This window comes from Schistocerca americana, chromosome 1 (genome assembly GCF_021461395.2).
Source record: "Schistocerca americana isolate TAMUIC-IGC-003095 chromosome 1, iqSchAmer2.1, whole genome shotgun sequence".
NCBI lineage: Eukaryota > Metazoa > Arthropoda > Insecta > Orthoptera > Acrididae > Schistocerca > Schistocerca americana.
This window is the reverse complement of record NC_060119.1, coordinates 963,553,136-963,572,471: the sequence shown is the minus strand read 5'-3', so window position 1 is coordinate 963,572,471 and position 19,336 is coordinate 963,553,136. Positions and strand designations below refer to the sequence as shown.

General features: G+C 38.9%; 1 protein-coding gene across 1 annotated transcript in view; it reads left to right on the top strand.

Moving 5' to 3' along the window:
- Positions 1 to 19,336, top strand: part of LOC124548252 (discoidin domain-containing receptor 2-like) — a 939,799-nt gene that overhangs the window by 877,182 nt on the left and 43,281 nt on the right. Inside the window, exons 15-16 of the mRNA XM_047125161.1 lie at positions 4,342 to 4,434; positions 12,379 to 12,520. Of these exons, the coding sequence (XP_046981117.1) occupies positions 4,342 to 4,434; positions 12,379 to 12,520 (235 nt within the window). The remainder of the gene's footprint in view (positions 1 to 4,341; positions 4,435 to 12,378; positions 12,521 to 19,336) is intronic.

Here is a 19,336-nt window from a genome sequence, read left to right as displayed (position 1 = left end):
TCACGTGGAGGACACCACAATCTTCTACCATACATGAAAATATAGAGGAAGTACACAATATGGTATTGGAGAATCAGTAAGTAAAATTAGAGAGATGAAACCACAGGCATATAACAAGAAATAGTCTTGTAAATTTTAGATGTTTAATGTTGCTAATAATAAACTACACAATCCAGTCACATTAACATGGCCACCATCTACGTTTGACGTCAATGTGCAGTAACCTCTCACAAACGGTAGGTAAATGGAAATGAGCGTTTGGCGTCAGTGGCCGGGAGGCCCCTCGCGGGGCAGGTCCGGCCGCCATATCGCAGGTCTTATTACATTCGGCGCCACATTGGGCGACCTGCACGCCGGATGGGGATGAAATGATGATGAACACAACACAACACCCAGTCCCTGAGCGGAGAAAATCTCCGACCCAGCCGGGAATCGAACCCGGGCCCAGAGGACGGCAATCCGTCACGCTGACCACTCAGCTACTGGGGCGGACACAAACGGTAGGTGACTGCACTAGCAATGGAGGGAATATAAAACATGTTGGGAAATGCAGCAAACAGAGCAGTTGTTACAGCAACGCACAAATTGAACGATTTATCTGATGTTCAAAAGGGCATGATCTTTGGCTTTTAGGCCAAGGGTGGAAGCATTTCCGAAAGAGCTAAGTTTGTAAACTGCTCTTGTGCCACTGTGGTTAAAATATAACATGCATGGCAAAATGGTGCTATCCAAAACTGACGCCGAGGCAACTGTAGTGCACCATGAGCCCTAATGACAGGGGTGAATAACAGCTGTGATGTGTACGGGTGAACAGAAGTGCAACAGTTCGGCAAGTGACCACCCAGATGAACCAAAGAGCTACATATTGTTTTAGTGTTTGGAGAGTTAAAGATTTTGTCTTGTCACTCTTAAACAACATTGTTGAAACATTTGTCATTTTTAACTGAAGAGTAGGATTTGCCAATTCACTTGATCAGGCGATACAGTGTAGTAAAACTTGTAGGTGATTGTCTTCCATCTGTAAGCTCTCTGAAAATAATCTATAATTTGTGCAAATATGTCATATACAGTGCAAAAGACACTTTGTGTGTGTGTAGAGTGCAATGTGCTGCTGCTGTTTGTTGATGTCATCAGTCTCAAAACTGGTTTTATGCAGCTCTCCATGTTAGTGTGTACTGTGCAGGTCTCTTCTTCTTTGCATAACTACTGCAAGTTACCACATCCTTTTCAACCTACTGTTTCTATCCAAGCAATGGTCTTCCTCAACAATTTTTTCCTCGCAAACATCCTCACATTACCAAATGTTTGTTTCTTGATGCCTGCCCCCTTATTTTGGCAAAATGTGCCTTAAACTTCTCTTCTCATTGATTTCATTCAGTACCTCTTCATTAGATACTCAATCTACTCATTTAATATTCAAACTTTTCTGTAATACCAGGTTTCAAGAGTTTCTATTGTCTTCTTGAATGTACCATTTAGTGGTGGAATGTGCTATTGTTATTACATGCTAATCTGATGATGTAGTAGTGTATTGTATGCTAGTGTAATAATATGCTAGTGTGATGATAATATGTTTCTGAAATTGTACTGGTACCTCATCTGTTCCACTGACTCTCAACCAGAGATCAAATTATCTTCAGCTTCTTATACCACCCATTGATTTCTGTAGCTCTATTCTGTATTGTGGCAATTTGTGTGAGCATTAATTATTCAATGGCCTGTCAAATTCTAAATGCATTACTAGATTACCTATTTCTTCCAGGTCTTCTATCACTGTATGGAACCCTTCTCCAGCAAAGAAACATTAATATGTATCTGCTGTCTCTCTGCCCTTTCTTATGCTTTCAACTGAGATTTCCTAAATGCATTTCATATACTTCACCTTGACTTTTTATTTTTCCCCTAAATGAATTAACTCTTTCTGTATGTAAAGTGAGGCTTTCCAGTGCCAATACCAAGGTAGGCAACATACTAATGAGAAAGTCCAGATAATACGCCCTGCTTAGTGTTTGTGATAGCACATATGGCCCTATTGATCTTTCGCCAAGTACGCCTACCCATATGTTGATTGAGAATCGTTGTTGATGCCCTCTTTCCTGAATTTCTTGGGGATTTACATCTGCCTATACATGCTGGTCAAGTAAATTCACAACACTGTCTCTTGTGAACCCTTCCTCATTGGTAAATAAAATCTTGATGTGAACAATGGATCTGCAGCATACTTCTGCAACAGCTATTGGCAGAACCACCATCTGCCATGATGATAGTGTGGCCTTAGGGCCTGAATGCACTGTAGATTATATGGGTACAGCAATTGTTCATGAAGTAACCCCCAGATAAGAGAGTGGGACATGGTGTCTGATGCTGCTGATTGCCACACACTAGTCCTAGGGGTTTCTTCCACTGAACATAGCACAGGCTCCTCCATATCACACATGCAGACTGTGCAAGGCCTTCCACTGTCCACTGTCAGACTTCCGAGGTGCAAGGGTACCAGTGTCCCTAAGATGCTGGAAAATTCTGTGAACCAGCTGATCAGAGGGACTCTTTGCTACGGATATTTTTCAGCATAGAGGGCACAGGCTGGTAGGCTATGTCCATTTGCTAAACCATAGCAGAATATCACATCACCATTTCACTTCTTGAGTAGTAGGCTTCCATTGCTACAAGTTGTGGAAGAGAGAAAATGTAAATGTACTACACCATTTGTATGTACAAACAGCAAAATAACAGTAAACACATAAGTGAGTCCACATTTGGAAGATGCTAAACACCATGATACATACCCAGGGTTGACAGTGTGTATAATAAGGCACACAAACCCAACAAAAACTAACATAGCCTACAACATGACTCGGACCACAAGACTGTCTGCAAACCACTTAATGAAAGGTAGAGCACTGTGAGTACGACATCTTAATACCCTGCAGACACATTTGATGGAGCACCAATGCAACAACTGTGCTAATATCTGCAATCAGTGTTGTGCAGCACAATCTGTAAACACATGTTTATCTCGGAAAGTATGTGTTTCCAGACCCATGTTTATTGGACTTATTTTTCTTTTTTCAATGAGTACTACCACCTCTCAAAGTGTTCAACACTTTTCTTTGAACACCCTGTATTTTTTTTCTGTTATAGATATGTCAGAGTTTTTCAAGAGTTTTGTTTCTGAGTTTTTTCTACTTCTTTTTTATTATATAAGCCCTTCAGCTCCTGTGATAGCTCTAGTTTTTATGTAGCATTCCATACAGTTACTTAGCTCATTACTCATAGTCTCCATTTAATTTCAACTTTGCCTATTTTCCCTTTTATCAGTATTCCACTTGCCCATATGGTACCTCATTTTCTTCTGGGTTATGACTGGAATCCATATCTGTACATAAATATTCTCTGGAGTTTAATTACTAGTTCATTTAACTTTAATACTATGTAGGTGACCTCTCCCAGTCTTTTCTCTTGTCATTTTTGAGGAATATAAGTATGTTTCTTCAACCATGTGAAATCTTTTACAGAAATTCATATGTATTTTTTTACAGGAATTCATAAGTATTAATTTTTACTCATTTCACTTTGCAACATATATTTGCCACTGATATTTTCCAGACTGTCAGATATTTATCCCCTTTCACATTCTCATGGTTGATAGCAATGGCTTCACTTTCCCTCTAAGAAGAGTAGCTCATAATGTTTTTAGGCAAGTTATATTTTTAAATTATGATAATAAAAAACATAAATTTATTTATTTATGTCATTAGGATAAAAATGAGTACTTTTATTTATTCTCTTTTTTTAAGCATTCACTTAAACCTATAGCCTAAACTGCAGATTGTAAATTATCTGCAACTAATTTTCTTACAAATTAGGTAAAGCAATAAACATATGATATCTAAAATGCTCTTGTAATTCCGTATTCTTTCACTTGACTTGTCCTATATTAGTAGAACATAACTTGTATAATGAGTAATCAACAGGACAAAATAAAAAATCAAATAACATCAAGTCACAGCTACTAAACATTCTTTTTTTGTATTTATTTCACTGTATGCTCTCCATACTGCTCTTCCACTACTCATGTAAGTTTTTCATAAGCTTCATGACAATGATTCACATAATAATTTGTTTAGCACCAGCTTTCTCTCATATGCATTTTTTTTTAATATTTCAAAATTATGTGATTAGTTAATTCAGTTCATTTCCAAATATGTGTCAATAAAAAATCTTGAAAGAGAAATTACTTTTCTGAGAGAGAGATGATAAAGAATGGTATAAGAAACCTTGCCACTGTTTGTGATTTATATGGAAGTTTATATTATCAATTTATTTTTATTTCTGTTTTAGTTTTGGATGCCTGATTTATATGGCCACGCAGATAGCATCAGCAATGAAATATCTTGAGTCTCTGAAAATTGTCCACAGAGACTTAGCAACCAGGTGAGTGTGTTCTGTATTTTAAAAGTATTTGTTTGTAGGGCATTTTTCTATTAATAGCCCACATAAAAATCTACTGTAAGCGGAACTTAAAGCCTGTTTTATTTGTGTTTGCACATTAAAAGTCACTTACTCAAACAACAAAATAACATTTTGTTATAACCTTCAATTCACTAATAATTTGCGTGGATATACAAACATAGAAACAATTGTGAGTTTCATACTACCAACTCTGTATCTGTCACTCAACTGCCGTGCCGTGACATGCGGCCAGCGCTGTTCATAGCTAGGTGGCGCTCCCGCGCTCAGCCGAGCTGCGGAGCGCCTCTATCGCCGTGTTCGCGTACTGACGTAGCGGCACTTTTAAATCTCGTGGCACTGTCACAACACATTTATCATCTGAAAAGATACTTTATCCATCAAATAATTTTATTCTTCCACGAAAAAGATGATGCAAATAGTTCAGAATTCATGCAACTCCAAATTTTATTTTTAACTGAAATTTGAAAATTTTGAATTTCTGGCACATGCATTTTTATTTCTGTGTTCAGTCAGCCATGTCTTAAGAGTACTTTTTGCTTCTGTTTTCCAGTATCCTTTCCTGGTCCGTTTCACAAATGACTCTATGTATTTTTAATCACATTCTCATCATAACAACTTTATCACCAGCACAACAGGTATTGCCGTCAAGTACCATACGAAAATATAACCACCACCACTAGTTTAACTCAAAGACTTCTTGTTGGTCCGCAGCTCGTGGTCGTGCGGTAGCGTTCTCGCTTCCCACGCCCGGGTTCCCGGGTTCGATTCCCGGCGGGGTCAGGGATTTTCTCTGCCTCGTGATGACTGGGTGTTGTGTGCTGTCCTTAGGTTAGTTAGGTTTAAGTAGTTCTAAGTTCTAGGGGACTGATGACCATCGATGTTAAGTCCCATAGTGCTCAGAGCCACTTCTTGTTGGTGAACTCTACTTCACTGAAGAAAATCTTCACAGAAACTCTTAAATTTAATGTTTTAAGTTAACACAGGGCGCTGTAATAGAGTAGTGTCTTCTTGACGACCCCCCCCCCCCCCCCACACACACACACACACCCAAATGGAAAGTGAGCATGAAAAAAATATGTTCTGTGTTTACAGTATTTTATTGCCTGCTGTACATGAGTACACCGACTGGACTGAATAAGTTCCTCATAAGTCACCTTCAGTATTAATTTACAAGACAGGGAAAATATAAACCCACATTAGGTCATGTAGTGCAATTAAGTGTAATTAACAAATGCTTAACTACCTCAGAGAAAGCATTTTCTACTTTTATGAATGGAATTTTGGAGTTTTACTTTCATCCTGAGATTTAATAAAGCTTTCCAAAAAATTTCTGCAAACTTACAGTTTATACTGGTTGTCAGTGTGCTGTTCTTCGATAAAATAAAATTTAAATACTGAATTTAAGCAATGATTGTAATTCACCAAAATACACTTTGAGACAAAACAAATGGCACACCATGAAGGAATTATCCTAATAATGAGATGGAAATTGGTAGATATGAGGTGCAAGTACATAGAAACAAATGATTACAATTTCAGACAAAAATGGATGATTTATTCAAGAGAAAGAACTTTACAAATTGAGCAAGTCAACAACATGTTGATCCACCTCTGGTCCTTATGCAAGGAGTTATTAGGCTTAACATTGATTGACAGAGTTGTTAGATATCCTCCTGAGAGACATGCCAACTTCTGTCCAATTTGTGTGTCAGAGTGTCAAAATCCTGAGATGGTTGAAGAGCCCTGCCAATAATGCTCCAAACATTCTCAGTAGAGGAGAGTTCTGATGATCTTTTTGGCTGAGGTAAGGTTTGGCAAGCAGGAAGACAAGCAGTAGAAACTCTTGCCATATGTGTGGGTATTAGCTTGCTGAACCCCAGGCCTATAACATGTCTGAAAACATGCAGACGACAGTGGGCGACCAACTTGACTGTCTCCCACCATAAGGCCAACAACCAGGAATGATGCTCTTGGGCGCCATTTCTTTTCATAGCAGGATCCCTTTGATTGTCATCCATGGCACCCTTACAGCACAGTGGTATGTTGACGATATTCTACGCTCCATTTCGTTGCCCTTCATGACAAACCATCATGGGCTACATTTCAGCAAGATGATGCCTGCACACTGCTTGTCTTCATGCCTGCCAAACCCTACCTTAACCAATAAGGCAGCTGGATCTCTCCCCAACTGAGAACATTTTGAGCATTAAGGGCAGGGCCCTTTAACCAGCTCAGGATTTTGACAATTTAGCTCCATTTGGTCAGAATTTGGCATGATATCCCTCATGAGGACATCCAACAACTCTGTGAATAAATACCAAGCTAAACAATTGCTTGCAAAAGGGCCAGAAGTAGACCAATGCGTTACTGATGTGCTCAATTTATGAAGCTTTTTCTCTTGAGTAAATCATACATTTTTCTGAAATTTCAATCAATTGTTTTATCTGTGCATGTGCATCCATTTTTCTGAAATTTCAATCAATTGTTTTATCTGTGCATGTGCATCACATCTACTGATTTCCATCCTGTTCAGATAATTCCTTTGTAGGGTGTTTGTTGTCAGGCACAGCAAGTTTAGTCAACAGCCTAAGCTAGAAAAAAATAAAAATTGACTGTAGCATCAACATTACATGAGAACTGAGGAGATTAAAAGTCAATTGTAGGCTTCTTACAATACCAATAATTTTCAATAGCTGTACTTTTGAATTTCATGGTTTTCAGAAAATACAAAGCTGTTTTTTCTAAAGAATAAAATGAGGTCTTTCAAATAGGGCATTTCAATCGTAAAACAAATAATTATAAACAGGGTTGAATTTTTATTGACAGGTTTTGGATATCTCACTACATCATTTGTTTCTACACAAATTACTTGTACTGTCATTATCAACTACATGTCTGCTCTGAATAATGTAACAAAAATACACCCTGGATAAGAATTTGGTGATTTTGCACACTATTTGTATTATGTATAGAAAAGATAACAGAAAAGAAAAAAATAGAATTTAGATAAGAAGTGGAGTTGAGGCAAATGGAGCTATTCCTCTTTGCTACATTTGATCCTACTGTTTGTACAATCATATGCATATCTGAAGATGATGATATATAACTCTGAAGTTGACAAAATCAGACAATGGAAAATCCAGGATGAATAAGATATTGTACAATAAACAGCAAAAATAATCTGACAAAATTTTCATGACCGTTTGGTAATGTCAAGTGGTTAAATATCCATGAGCTTCTAGTTGAGCATTTCTTGAGCATTGTCAAGAGGCAACTGTCACTGCTTGACAGTAGCCAAGGCACATTCTGTCAAAATCTAATAGATAATTAACCAGTTGGCACAGCAGGAAGTTTGGGAAATTTTTATCTGTTTATACTGCTGTAAAAATGTGTTATTAGTACATAGCACAAATAAATACAGCTGATTAAATAAACTGGAAGTGTATTTACAACGGAGTGAGTCAAGACAAGCAAATGCCATGTAGAAGTAATACTGAATAATTGATAGCTGTACAAACATCAACAAAAATTTGATGTGACCCATTGTCAGTAAGAATGTGTGTTTGAAAACTGATTTACTATGTCTGATGTCTTGCTTCTATGATTGCTGTCTACTCTCTACTTCTTCCAAGTGTGATTTTTTTGCCTTTGCTCAGAGATTTACTTATGCTTCACCCAGAATTTTCAATTATCATAGAAGTACAGATGTTGCCACATGCAGGGGGTTGACAAAAATGTGGAAACACCAAAAAACAACACATTACCATGCATAAAACAGTGTAGGAATCATTGGCATTCAAAACAGCTTTCAGTTATCTTGGAATGAATAAACACAGGTTCTGTAAGGTTTTCAAGGGAACCTTGTACCGTTCTTCATTCAAAATAGTGGCAATTTCAGGTAATGATGATGGAGGTGGACAGCGAATGTGCACCCTTCTCTCCACAGTGGAGCATAACATCCTTGGCAAAATAAGCTGTGTGAACTGGGGCCCAGTCATCTTGAAACATAGTATCACCATTGGGAAACAAATATTGTACCACGGGATGGATTTGATCAGCCAAACTGACCACATAATCCTTGGCAGTAATGCAGCTTTGCAGAGTAATTGTGGGGCCTATAGAATACCATGATATGGCTGTCCAAATCATCACCAAACACCCACCTTATTTTCCTTGGCAAGAAGCAGTGTGCATCGTAAGTTTTGGGGCAGCATACGCCAGACATAAACTCAACCAGAAGATGTAAACAAGACTCACTATGCTTTCTCATTATGGGCACTGGCATCATTGATGTGTGGTTTTGGAATTTCAGCTTGTCCTGCAATTCTGAGCTTACGAAGCTTCCTCCAAGTTGTTTTGGTGCTGACAGGGTTCAAGAGTGTGAGATTTAGTTCTGCAGTGACTTTTGCAACTGCCACCATCTTATTTTTCTCCACAATCCTCATGAATGTCCATTTGTCAGGATCACTCAATACACACTTCCATCTGGGTTGTGACTTAGCAGGTGATGTTTTTCCACTTTCCCTGCATGTGGTATAAATCTTCAATAGAGTGCCTCTTGAAACAGAAAACACAACAGTTACTTTGATTATGAAAGCACCCTTCATACAAGTACTAACAATTTGCCCATTCATTTTCCCATGGTCGAATTCATTAACTCTGACATGATGCACTCACGACTACACAGAACAATGTTTTGACCATATTGACACTCGTAATGTATTGAGGACATTGCACAGAACTTATTTGTGGTAAAAAAAGCTAGCATCTGCATTTATGTTGAAGTATGAATCTCTCATGGTGTTTCTGTATTTTTGCCCAACCCCTGTAAATAATAATGGAAGTTTCAAGAGGGTGTTTATGAAGCCCTAAGAGTAAGGAATATTGACGTAATTCAAGAACATCTGTGACACAGCACTGATATACATGCTGAAAATGTTATGAGAAAACATTTGAAGGAAAAGACTGAGGCAGGACAGCAATTTGAATCAAAATCTGACCATTCAGGTCTAGGTTTACTAATGCTTGCCTAAATCACTTATGGCATATCTGAGATAGGTTCATTTGAAAAAGACATGGCTGATTTCCTTCCCTATCCTTCTCCAATTCATGCTTGTGCTCTGTATCTATTAAACACCTTGTCACCTAGATATTAAACCCTAATCTTTCTTCCTTCTTTTTTCTGCTGCAGCTGCAACATTCAGAATTCTAACTTGCTGGCTGACAAATTATGAGGAAGACCATCAAAATCATGAATTAAGACAGTAAATTTCATATTAAGCTGTTTCATTTGCATATTAAGTTGTACCACCTGCAGATAAAGACCTGAATACTGGAGATTAAATGCATAACCAGTCAGCTGTGCTATTCTTAGGAACTAGGACAAAGAAAGCATAATGCTATATCAGCTACTCATTACAACTTCCTACCATGCTGAGTTGGGGTGAACATGAAAATGACCACCAGTACCAAATGTTGGTGGGTAGTGCCAGCAGTGTGTGGCATCCCAGGCCGAGAACCACTGTTTCTGTTCATTACTAGTTATATTGGATAATAACTGATTCGAAAACATTTTTGAGTAGAAAGTCTGTCAATGTAAAGGCAAATCACTGTTCATAATTTGTCATTCAGTATCAGCAAGCACAGAAAAAGTTTGCAAAACAGTTATTTTTCCTAATTAGTTATTGTCCATAATTTGAGAATAAAATACAACTATTTTGGGAACTACTTCCAAGATATTCCAGATCAGTCCTCTCTTGGAAGAGTTCAAATTTGTGTTGTGTACTGAAATCTTTAGGTGTACAGAAGTCTTCCATTGACAGCAGATTCCTCTACCAAAGTAACTTTCTGAACATCTTGGAAGCAACCTTGAATTCTTTTTAATAATTTAACTTTGGCATGTAAACTCATTAGACTTTATATAACACTGCAATGACTGATAGACATAGTACAAGAGACTGACTCTGCATTTTGGGGGAAAGGTATTGAAATTCCTATCTAGCCAAGCTGATGTAAGTGTACAAGGTTTCCGTATATTGATCAGCGTGAATACCAGCACTGTTCCTTCCAAAAAGTCATGTATGTACCACATATACCCCATTCTCCCTCCTTATCTGAGCTTGTCACACATCTCTTATAACCTCATTCTTGTGACTCTTCAGCCTTTCCCAGCAGATGTGCTGTAAATAGTCTTCACGGGTTTGCCGCAAGATCACATTGTGCAAATGCCACAGTATCTCCTTGGAGCAATTGTCTGACATCTTCGGGTGGTTCAACCTTGCTGGTGACTAGGTACGACTGACGGGATCTGCACATTGATGTCCCATTTGTAGAACATGCTTATGAAGAATGTGCAGGTGCAGAAATAGTGCATGTGCAATGATTTGCAGATAGATGGTGCCATATTCAAACTCCCTCTGCCTGAAAATCGCAGAGCGGCTCTCCTGTGCGTGCGCTGTATGCTGCATTTACCAACCGTGCAGCCATATGATACTCACCAACGGCTGCACTAGACCAATGTTATGACGATCCTGTTACAAAAGAATCTTCATTTTCACGTTCAAATTCAACCTATGGAGCAGAATGAAGATATGAAGACACCCACCACTCTAGCTGGCCTTTTAGCCATATTTTGGTGCTATGATGTCAAGAATCGGAAGAGTCCTTGGAAGATATGGAATTAAGTGTGTTTTTCAACCATCCGCAAAACTGAGAAACCTGTTGGGTTTGGTTAAGGATGACCTTGGCCTGAGGAAATGTGGTGTGTACAAGATTCCTTGTCAATGTGAGGCAAAGTATATAGGCCAGATGTGCTGCACAGTACAAGAATGCTGCAATTAACATCAGTGTCATACACGCCTTTGTCAACCGGAAAAGTCGGCAGTTACGGAACACTGTCTGAATACAGGACATCGGATGATTTATGAAAAGTCGGAAGTTTTATCTAAGGCATTATCTTTCTGGGATTGCATCATTAAGGAAGCAAAAACATATCCGTACAGCCGATAATCTCATCAACAAGAATGCGGGATTTCAACTGAGCACAGTCTGGAACCCTGCATTGGCTGCTATTAAATCACGAAGCGAAAATGAAGATTCTTTGGTAACAGGCCCATCATAACATTGGTCTAGTACGGCTGTTGGTAAGTAACGGCTGGCCACACTGTTGGCAAACACAGCGTACAGCGCATGCACAGGAGAGCCGCTCTGCGATTTTTGGCAGAGAGGGTTTGAATATGGCACCATCTATCTGCAAATCATTATGCATGCATGATTTCAACACCTGCACGTTCTTCGTAAGCATGTTCTAGAAACAGGGCGTGGGCATGTGGATACTTTCAGTTGTACCTAGCCACCAGCAAGGTTGAACCATCTGAAGATGGAGGACAGTTGCTCCGAGAATATATTGTGGAATTTGCACAACGTGATCTGGCAAACCCATGAAGACTATTTACAACCTCATTGTTGATGGGACATTAAAACCTTATCTTTCTTCTTTCCTTTTCTTCCACTCTAGTGATCATATGCCACTGTTGAGTTTTACTTAAATCTACCTTAAGTTGCTCAGTTGGTTCATAAAAGGACAAGAAGAAATAAAAAAGTACACTACACATATTTGAGGATGTAGTTCAAGGAACAGCTACTTGTAACACATCGTAAACATACCACTGACTGTAACTCAGAAGTGGAAGGGCTGTAGGCCATTTGTATTAAAGCACATTTTTCGTTCTCTCTTAGGCCCAGCTCACTCTTAGATACTTGTTGCGTTATTTCTCAGCCTACCGTGTATAAAATATATGCCATTTGTGCAGTATTTACTGTTGTATTCAGGTGTGACTTTTCTTAAAATTCATGTTTTCAGTTGTAGTTGTGTTGTTAAGCATAAATTCGTATTTGTTATTTTAGAAACTGTTTAGTTGGCAAGAACTACCACATCAAAGTTTCCTATTTTGGAATGAGCCGCAGTCCGTATTCAGCAGACTACTATAAACTTGAAGACTGGGCAATGCTGCCTATAAGATGGATGGCTTGGGAGAGCATATTACTTGTAAGTAAAAACCAATAACTGTTGAATCAAAACTTAACAGATAACACATAGACTTTGCTGGTAACATTTACAGGTTGTAAATAAAATAATCTGAGTAATAGCACAAGTAAAGTTATACAATAGCAAGATGATTAAGAACTGATGAACAAGGGTACTGGACCTTGCTGTTGGTGGGGAGGCTTGCGTGCCTCAGCGATACAGATAGCCGTACCGTAGGTGCAACCACAACGGAGGGGTATCTGTTGAGAGGCCAGACAAACGCGTGGTTCCTGAAGAGGGGCAGCAGCCTTTTCAGTAGTTGCAGGGGCAACAGTTTGGATGATTGACTGATCTGGCCTTGTAACACTAACCAAAACAGCCTTGCTGTGCTGGTACTGCGAACGGTTGAAAGCAAGGGGAAACTACAGCCGTAATTTTCCCCGAGGGCATGCAACTTTACTGTATGGTTAATGATGGTGGCGTCCTCTTGGGTAAAATATTCCGGAGGTAAAATAGTCCCCCATTCGGATCTCCGGGCGGGGACTACTCAAGAAGACGGCGCTATCAGGAGAAAGAAAACTGGCGTTCTGCGGATCGGAGCGTGGAATGTCAGATCCCTTAATCGGGCAGGTAGGTTAGGAAACTTAAAAAGGGAAATGGACAGGTTAAAGTTAAATATAGTGGGAATTAGCAAAGTTCGGTGGCAGGAGGAACAAGACTTTTGATCAGGCGAATACAGGGTTATAAAAACAAAGTCAAATAGGGGTAATGCAGGAGTAGGTTTAATAATGAATAAAAAAATAGGAATGCAGGTAAGCTAGTACAAACAGCATAGTGAACGCATTATTGTGGCCAAGATAGACACGAAGCCCACGCCTACTACAGTAGTACAAGTTTATATGCCAACTAGCTCTGCAGATGGCGAAGAAATTGAAGAAATGTATGACTAAATAAAAGAAATTATTCAGATAGTGAAGGGAGACGAAAATTTAATAGACATGGGTGACTGGAATTTGGTAGTAGGAAAAGGAAGAGAAGGAAACGTAGTAGGTGAATATGAATTGGGGGTAAGAAATGAAAGAGGAAGCCACCTGGTAGAATTTTGCATATAGCACAACTTAATCATAGCTAACAATTGGTTCAAGAATCATAAAAGAAGACTGTATACACGGAAGAAGCCTGGAGATACTGACAGAAAATGGTAAGACAGAGATTTAGGAACCAGGTTTTAAATTGTAAGACATTTCCAGGGGCAGATGTGGACTCTGACCACAATCTATTGGTTATGAACTGTAGATTAAAACTGAAGGAACTGCAAAAAGGTGGGAATTTAAGGAGATGGGACCTGGATAAACTGACTAAACCAGAGGTTGTACAGAGTTTCAGGGAGAGCGTAAGGGAACAAATGGCAGGAATGGGGGAAAGAAATACAGTAGAAGAAGAATGGGTAGCTTTGAGGGATGAAGTAGTGAAGGCACCAGAGGATCAAGTAGGTAAAAAGACGAGGGCTAGTAGAAATCCTTGGGTAACAGAAGAAATATTAAATTTAATTGATGAAAGGATAAAATATAAAAATGCAGTAAATGAAGCAGGCAAAAAGGAATACAAACGTCTCAGAAATGAGATCAACAGGAAGTGCAAAATGGCTAAGCAGGCATGGCTAGAGGATAAATGTAAGGATGTAGAGGCTTACCTCACTAGGGGTAAGATAGATACTGCCTACAGGAAAATTAAAGAGACCTTTGGAGAAAAGAGAACCACTTGTATGAATATTAAGAGCTCAGATGGAAACCCAGTTCTAAGCAAAGAAGGGAAAGCAGAAAGGTGGAAGGAGTATATAGAGGGTCTATACAAGGGCGACGTACTTGAGGACAATATTATGGAAATGGAAGAGGATGTAGATGAAGATGAAATGGGAGATACGACACTGCGTGAAGAGTTTGACAGAGCACTGAAAGACCTAAGTCGAAACAAGGCCCCGGGAGTAGACAACATTCCATTAGAACTACTGACGGCCTTGGGAGAGCCAGTCCTGACAAAACTCTAACATCTGGTGAGCAAGATGTATGAGACAGGCGAAATACCCTCAGACTTCAAGAAGAATATAATAATTCCAATCCGAAAGAAAGCAGTTGTTGACAGATGTGAAAATTACCGAACTATCAGTTTAATAAGTCATGGCTGCAAAATACTAATGCGAATTCTTTACAGATGAATGGAAAAACTAGTAGAAGCCGACCTAGGGGATGATCAGTTTGGATTCCGTAGAAATATTGGAACACGTGAGGCAATACTGATCCTACGACTTACCTTAGAAGCTAGATTAAGGAAAGACAAACCTATGTTTCTAGCATTTGTAGACTTAGAGAAAGCTTTTGACAATGTTGACTGGAATACTCTCTTTCAAATTCTGAAGGTGGCAGGGGTAAAATATAGGGAGCGAAAGGCTATTTACAATTTGTATAGAAACCAGATGGCAGTTATTAAGAGTCGATGGGCATGAAAGGGAAGCAGTGGTTGCGAAAGGAGTGAGACAGGGTGTATCCTCTCCCCGATGTTATTCGATCTGTATATTGAGCAAGCAGTGAAGGAAACAAAAGAAAAATTCAGAGTAGGTATTAAAATCCATGGAGAAGAAATAAAAACTTTGAGGTTCGCCGATGACATTGTAAATCTGTCAGAGACAGCAAAGGACTTTGAAGAGCAGTTGAACAGAATGGATAATGTCTTGAAAGGAGGATATAAGATGAACATCAACAAAAGCAAAACGAGGATAATGGAATGTAGTCGAATTAAATCGGCTGATGCTGAGGGAATTAGATTAGGAAATGAGACACTTAAAATAGTAAAGGAGTTTTGCTATTTGGGGAGCAAAATAATTGATGATGGTGGAAGTAGAGAGGATATAAAATGTAGACTGGCAATGGGAAGAAAAGCGTTTCTGAAGAAGAGAAATTTGTTAACATCGAGTATAGATTTGAATGTCAGGAACTCGCTTCTGAAAGTATTTGTATGGAGTGTAGCCATGTATGGAAGTGAAACATGGACGATAAATAGTTTAGACAAGAAGAGAATAGAAGCTTTCGAAATGTGGTGCTACAGAAGAATGCTGAAGATTAGATGGGTAGATCACATAACTAATGAGGAGGTGTTGAATAGGATTGGGGATAAGAGAAGTTTGTGGCACAACTTGACTAGAAGAAGGGATCGGTTGGTAGGACGTGTTCTGAGGCATCAAGGGATCACCAATTTAGTATTGGAGGGCAGCATGGAGGGTAAAAATCGTAGAGGGAGACCATGAGATGAATACACCATGCAGATTCAGAAGGATGTAGGTTGCAGTAGGTACTGGGAGATGAAGAAACTTGCACAGGATAGAGTAGCATGGAGACATCAAACCAGTCTCAGGACTGAAGACCACAACAACAACACTCATTATTTGTGAATCAATTAATAGACCTAATTATTTATTGGTAGTAAACATTTGTTTAATACTTTCATGTATATTTTATGGCTCTGTCTCATTTTCTTTATTGAAGTGGGCCAACAACTGAAATTTCTGCTGTTACGCACACGTTGCAGTTGGACACATACTTACTAATGTGTAGCAAACAAGTGACTGTTATTACAGATTTTCTTAGGGTAATGATGTGGACAGTAGATTTATAAGTGCTAATTTGTACCCAAAAACATTTTGACACTAGTTAGCCTGTTTGATCTATAGGGTGATCAAAAGTTTCCTTTGTAGCAGCCATCTTAGAATTAATTGAGTGAAAAGAAGAAGTTTTTTGTAATACACTGCCTGATGAAAAAAGTAAAGCATCAAGAACACATAGTTGGATGTCAGCATTACTTCATACATGTACACAACACGGTATGAAAATGATAAGAGTTACAGTTCGCTGTGACAGGTAGAATGGTCTCCAGAATGCAGTAGTGTTGATAGTATTGTTCATGCTTAGTGTTAGGAGGCCTGGTAGGGTATGTAAGGGGTGTGAACAGCATTATATGTTGAGTGATCACTGTGCATGAGAAGGGGGGTTCTGTGTACTCATATGAGACTGCATTATCAGCACCTGATAAGAATTTCAATGGGGCATCATTGTGGGTCTCTATTTCATCAGCTGGTAAAATTCTGCAATATCCAGATTTTTAGGGCATTCAGATGTGACAGCGGCATCATATTGTGCACCAAGTACACAACAACCTCTTCACATCAGTGACTGCCACCTAAGAACAAGTAATGGACTCCCAGCAGCATTCTGTGTCGTACTGCACCATTGGTCAGAGATAGCAGCAGCCAGACCAGGGAATTACTGTCCCGTGCAGCTGCAGTTGGAGTGGTGCTGTGACCAGGAGCAAGGATTGCAGACGAATGGTGTCACATTGTGTTCAAGGATGAACTGTGGTTCTGCACTACCTCATGTGGCCATCATCAGCAAATATGGTGATACCTTGGGGAGAGGAGCTACTTGACTGGTTAGTAGCGGGTCCAAAGTAAAAAAAAAAACCCTGACAGCGTCTAGGAGAGTGGCGTGCTGAGAACATTCACCCTCAATACCACATCCTTACAGCAGGAGATGCGAATGCTAGAATAAGAAACTTGCCTTTACCAAGTGTTATGGGACCTAATGGTAAGCATATGTTAAATTCAAGTGCAAGAATATTGATAAAGCTTTTTAGTTTCAATGACTAAAAAATAACAAGCACTCACTGTGGTCATAAAGATACTTATACTTATCATTAAAATGTATGTACATGTATTTATGTATGAGTAGACCCCATTTAACATGGGTTCATTATCCACATTTTTAACATGTACATGATTTTAGTTTTAAGTCCACTGTTGCTATTTGTCAACAGTACCTGGTAGCAGTAATGTGCTAGCACATCTCAACATTCATTTTCTGTCATATTTGTTGAGATGTCAATACTCAGTTCAGGTCAGTAAAGCTGTGATATTGCACTGGACAGTGTAAAAAATTGGGTAAAAGGAAAGAAAGTCTGTCTGTCATGGTAAGGAGGTATGTGTGAAGGTCATACTCAGCAGAAACAAAGTTGGAAGTTATGTGACATTCAGCGTGCTTTGGTACTTAGTGAATCCATTGTGAGAGCTATTTCTGACACTGATGAATCAGTTCGAAAAACTGCTAAATCTTCCACTAACTTAAATATGACTAGAGGGACCAGATCCCACTCAGAGGCAATCGAAAGAATGTATGAAAGGCTAAGCAACTGCATTGGGCACCAAACCAACAGCTGCTACTTAAGTTAAAGTGAAGAGCTTGTATGCAGATTCAATGAAAGGGGACGGTTCAATACCTTTCTCCGCTAGCTCAGGTTGGTTTGATCACTTCAAGCTTTGTTTTGGTTTTCACAACATGTAAATGACAGGAGCGCCAGAAAAAAAAGCAGTAGCTGAGAAATTTAAAATAATATTTAAAGAAATTGTGACAGAAGAAGAGTATGCTACAAGGCACATTTTTAACTCTCATGAACCAAGCTCATTTTTGAATTGAATGCCTAGCTGCGGGATGTGTTATATTTATGAAAAAGAGCTCCAGTGTTTAAGATTGCCAATGATTGATGTGCCCTTCTTCTTGGAGAAATGTTACAGGGGATTGCAGATTAAAACCTTTTTTGGTCTACTACTCTCAAAATTCTACGGCACTTAAGTGTTGTGACAAGAGCAGGGTGGTTGTTTATTGGAGATGAAATAAACAAGGTTGGATGACTTCTGTTATTTTTAATGACTATTTTTTAATGAACTAAATAGAGTATTGAAGGCCTACAGTGACAAAGAAAAAACCTCTTTCAAAATTCTTCTTCTTCTTCTTCTTCTTCTTAATGTTCCCAGTCACCTACTTTCCATTATGGACCCCAACAAAAACAGTGTATCCACAATTGAACAATACATCTATTTTGCAACCAGTAAACCAGGGAGTTATTTCTACAGTCAAGGCATATTAATTGCATAAAATTTTCTCCATTATCATAGAATGTGATTCGAGTGACAAACTTACCATCAAGATCTTATGGCAACAGTTTAATATTAAGATGGCAATTGATGTTATTGGGAACACATGGGCTAATATCATTCCAAAATGTAGGAATATTGTATAGAGGAAACGGTGCCCTGATGCTGTGTCAGTCCTAGAACATGAAGTGATCACTAACACTACCATTGCAATGTCAGAATTGTGGACTGAACATGGCAGATTGCTTTCACTGATGTTGATGAAGAGAGTGTGTGGCCACTGGTGTGTCACTCCAAAGATCTGAGCAATCAAGATTTAATAGTTTTCAGCAAGAATTGTAATAAAGAAGCAGCAGACGATGAGGAAATTCAGCCTATTGGAAAACAGGAAATGAAGAAAATGGCTGATTCCTTTAGAATGATTGACACTGCAATGGCAGTTTTTGAGGAACATGATCCTGTAACGTGTGCAATAGTGAAGAGAGATGTTGACATTCCCTTCAGTGTTAAAGGAGTTGTATAATCAACTAGCAAAGGAGACTACAAACTGAGAATTAAAAATTTCTTGGCAGAACAGTGCGACACTTCAAATGAATGTCAAGTACCTAGTGAGAACACTTCTGCTACAAAGAGTCTACACGTAATGAAATTCTTCACATAAATTACATTACGTGATTAAAAGTATCTGGAAACCCCCAAAACACACATTTTTTATGTCAGGTGCATTGTGCTGCCATATACTCCATATCAGCGACCTTTGTAGTCATTAGACATTGTATAGAGAGCAGAGTGGGGCGCTCCGCAGAACTCACGGACTTCGAACGTGGTCAGGTGATTGTGTGCCACCTGTGTAATATGTT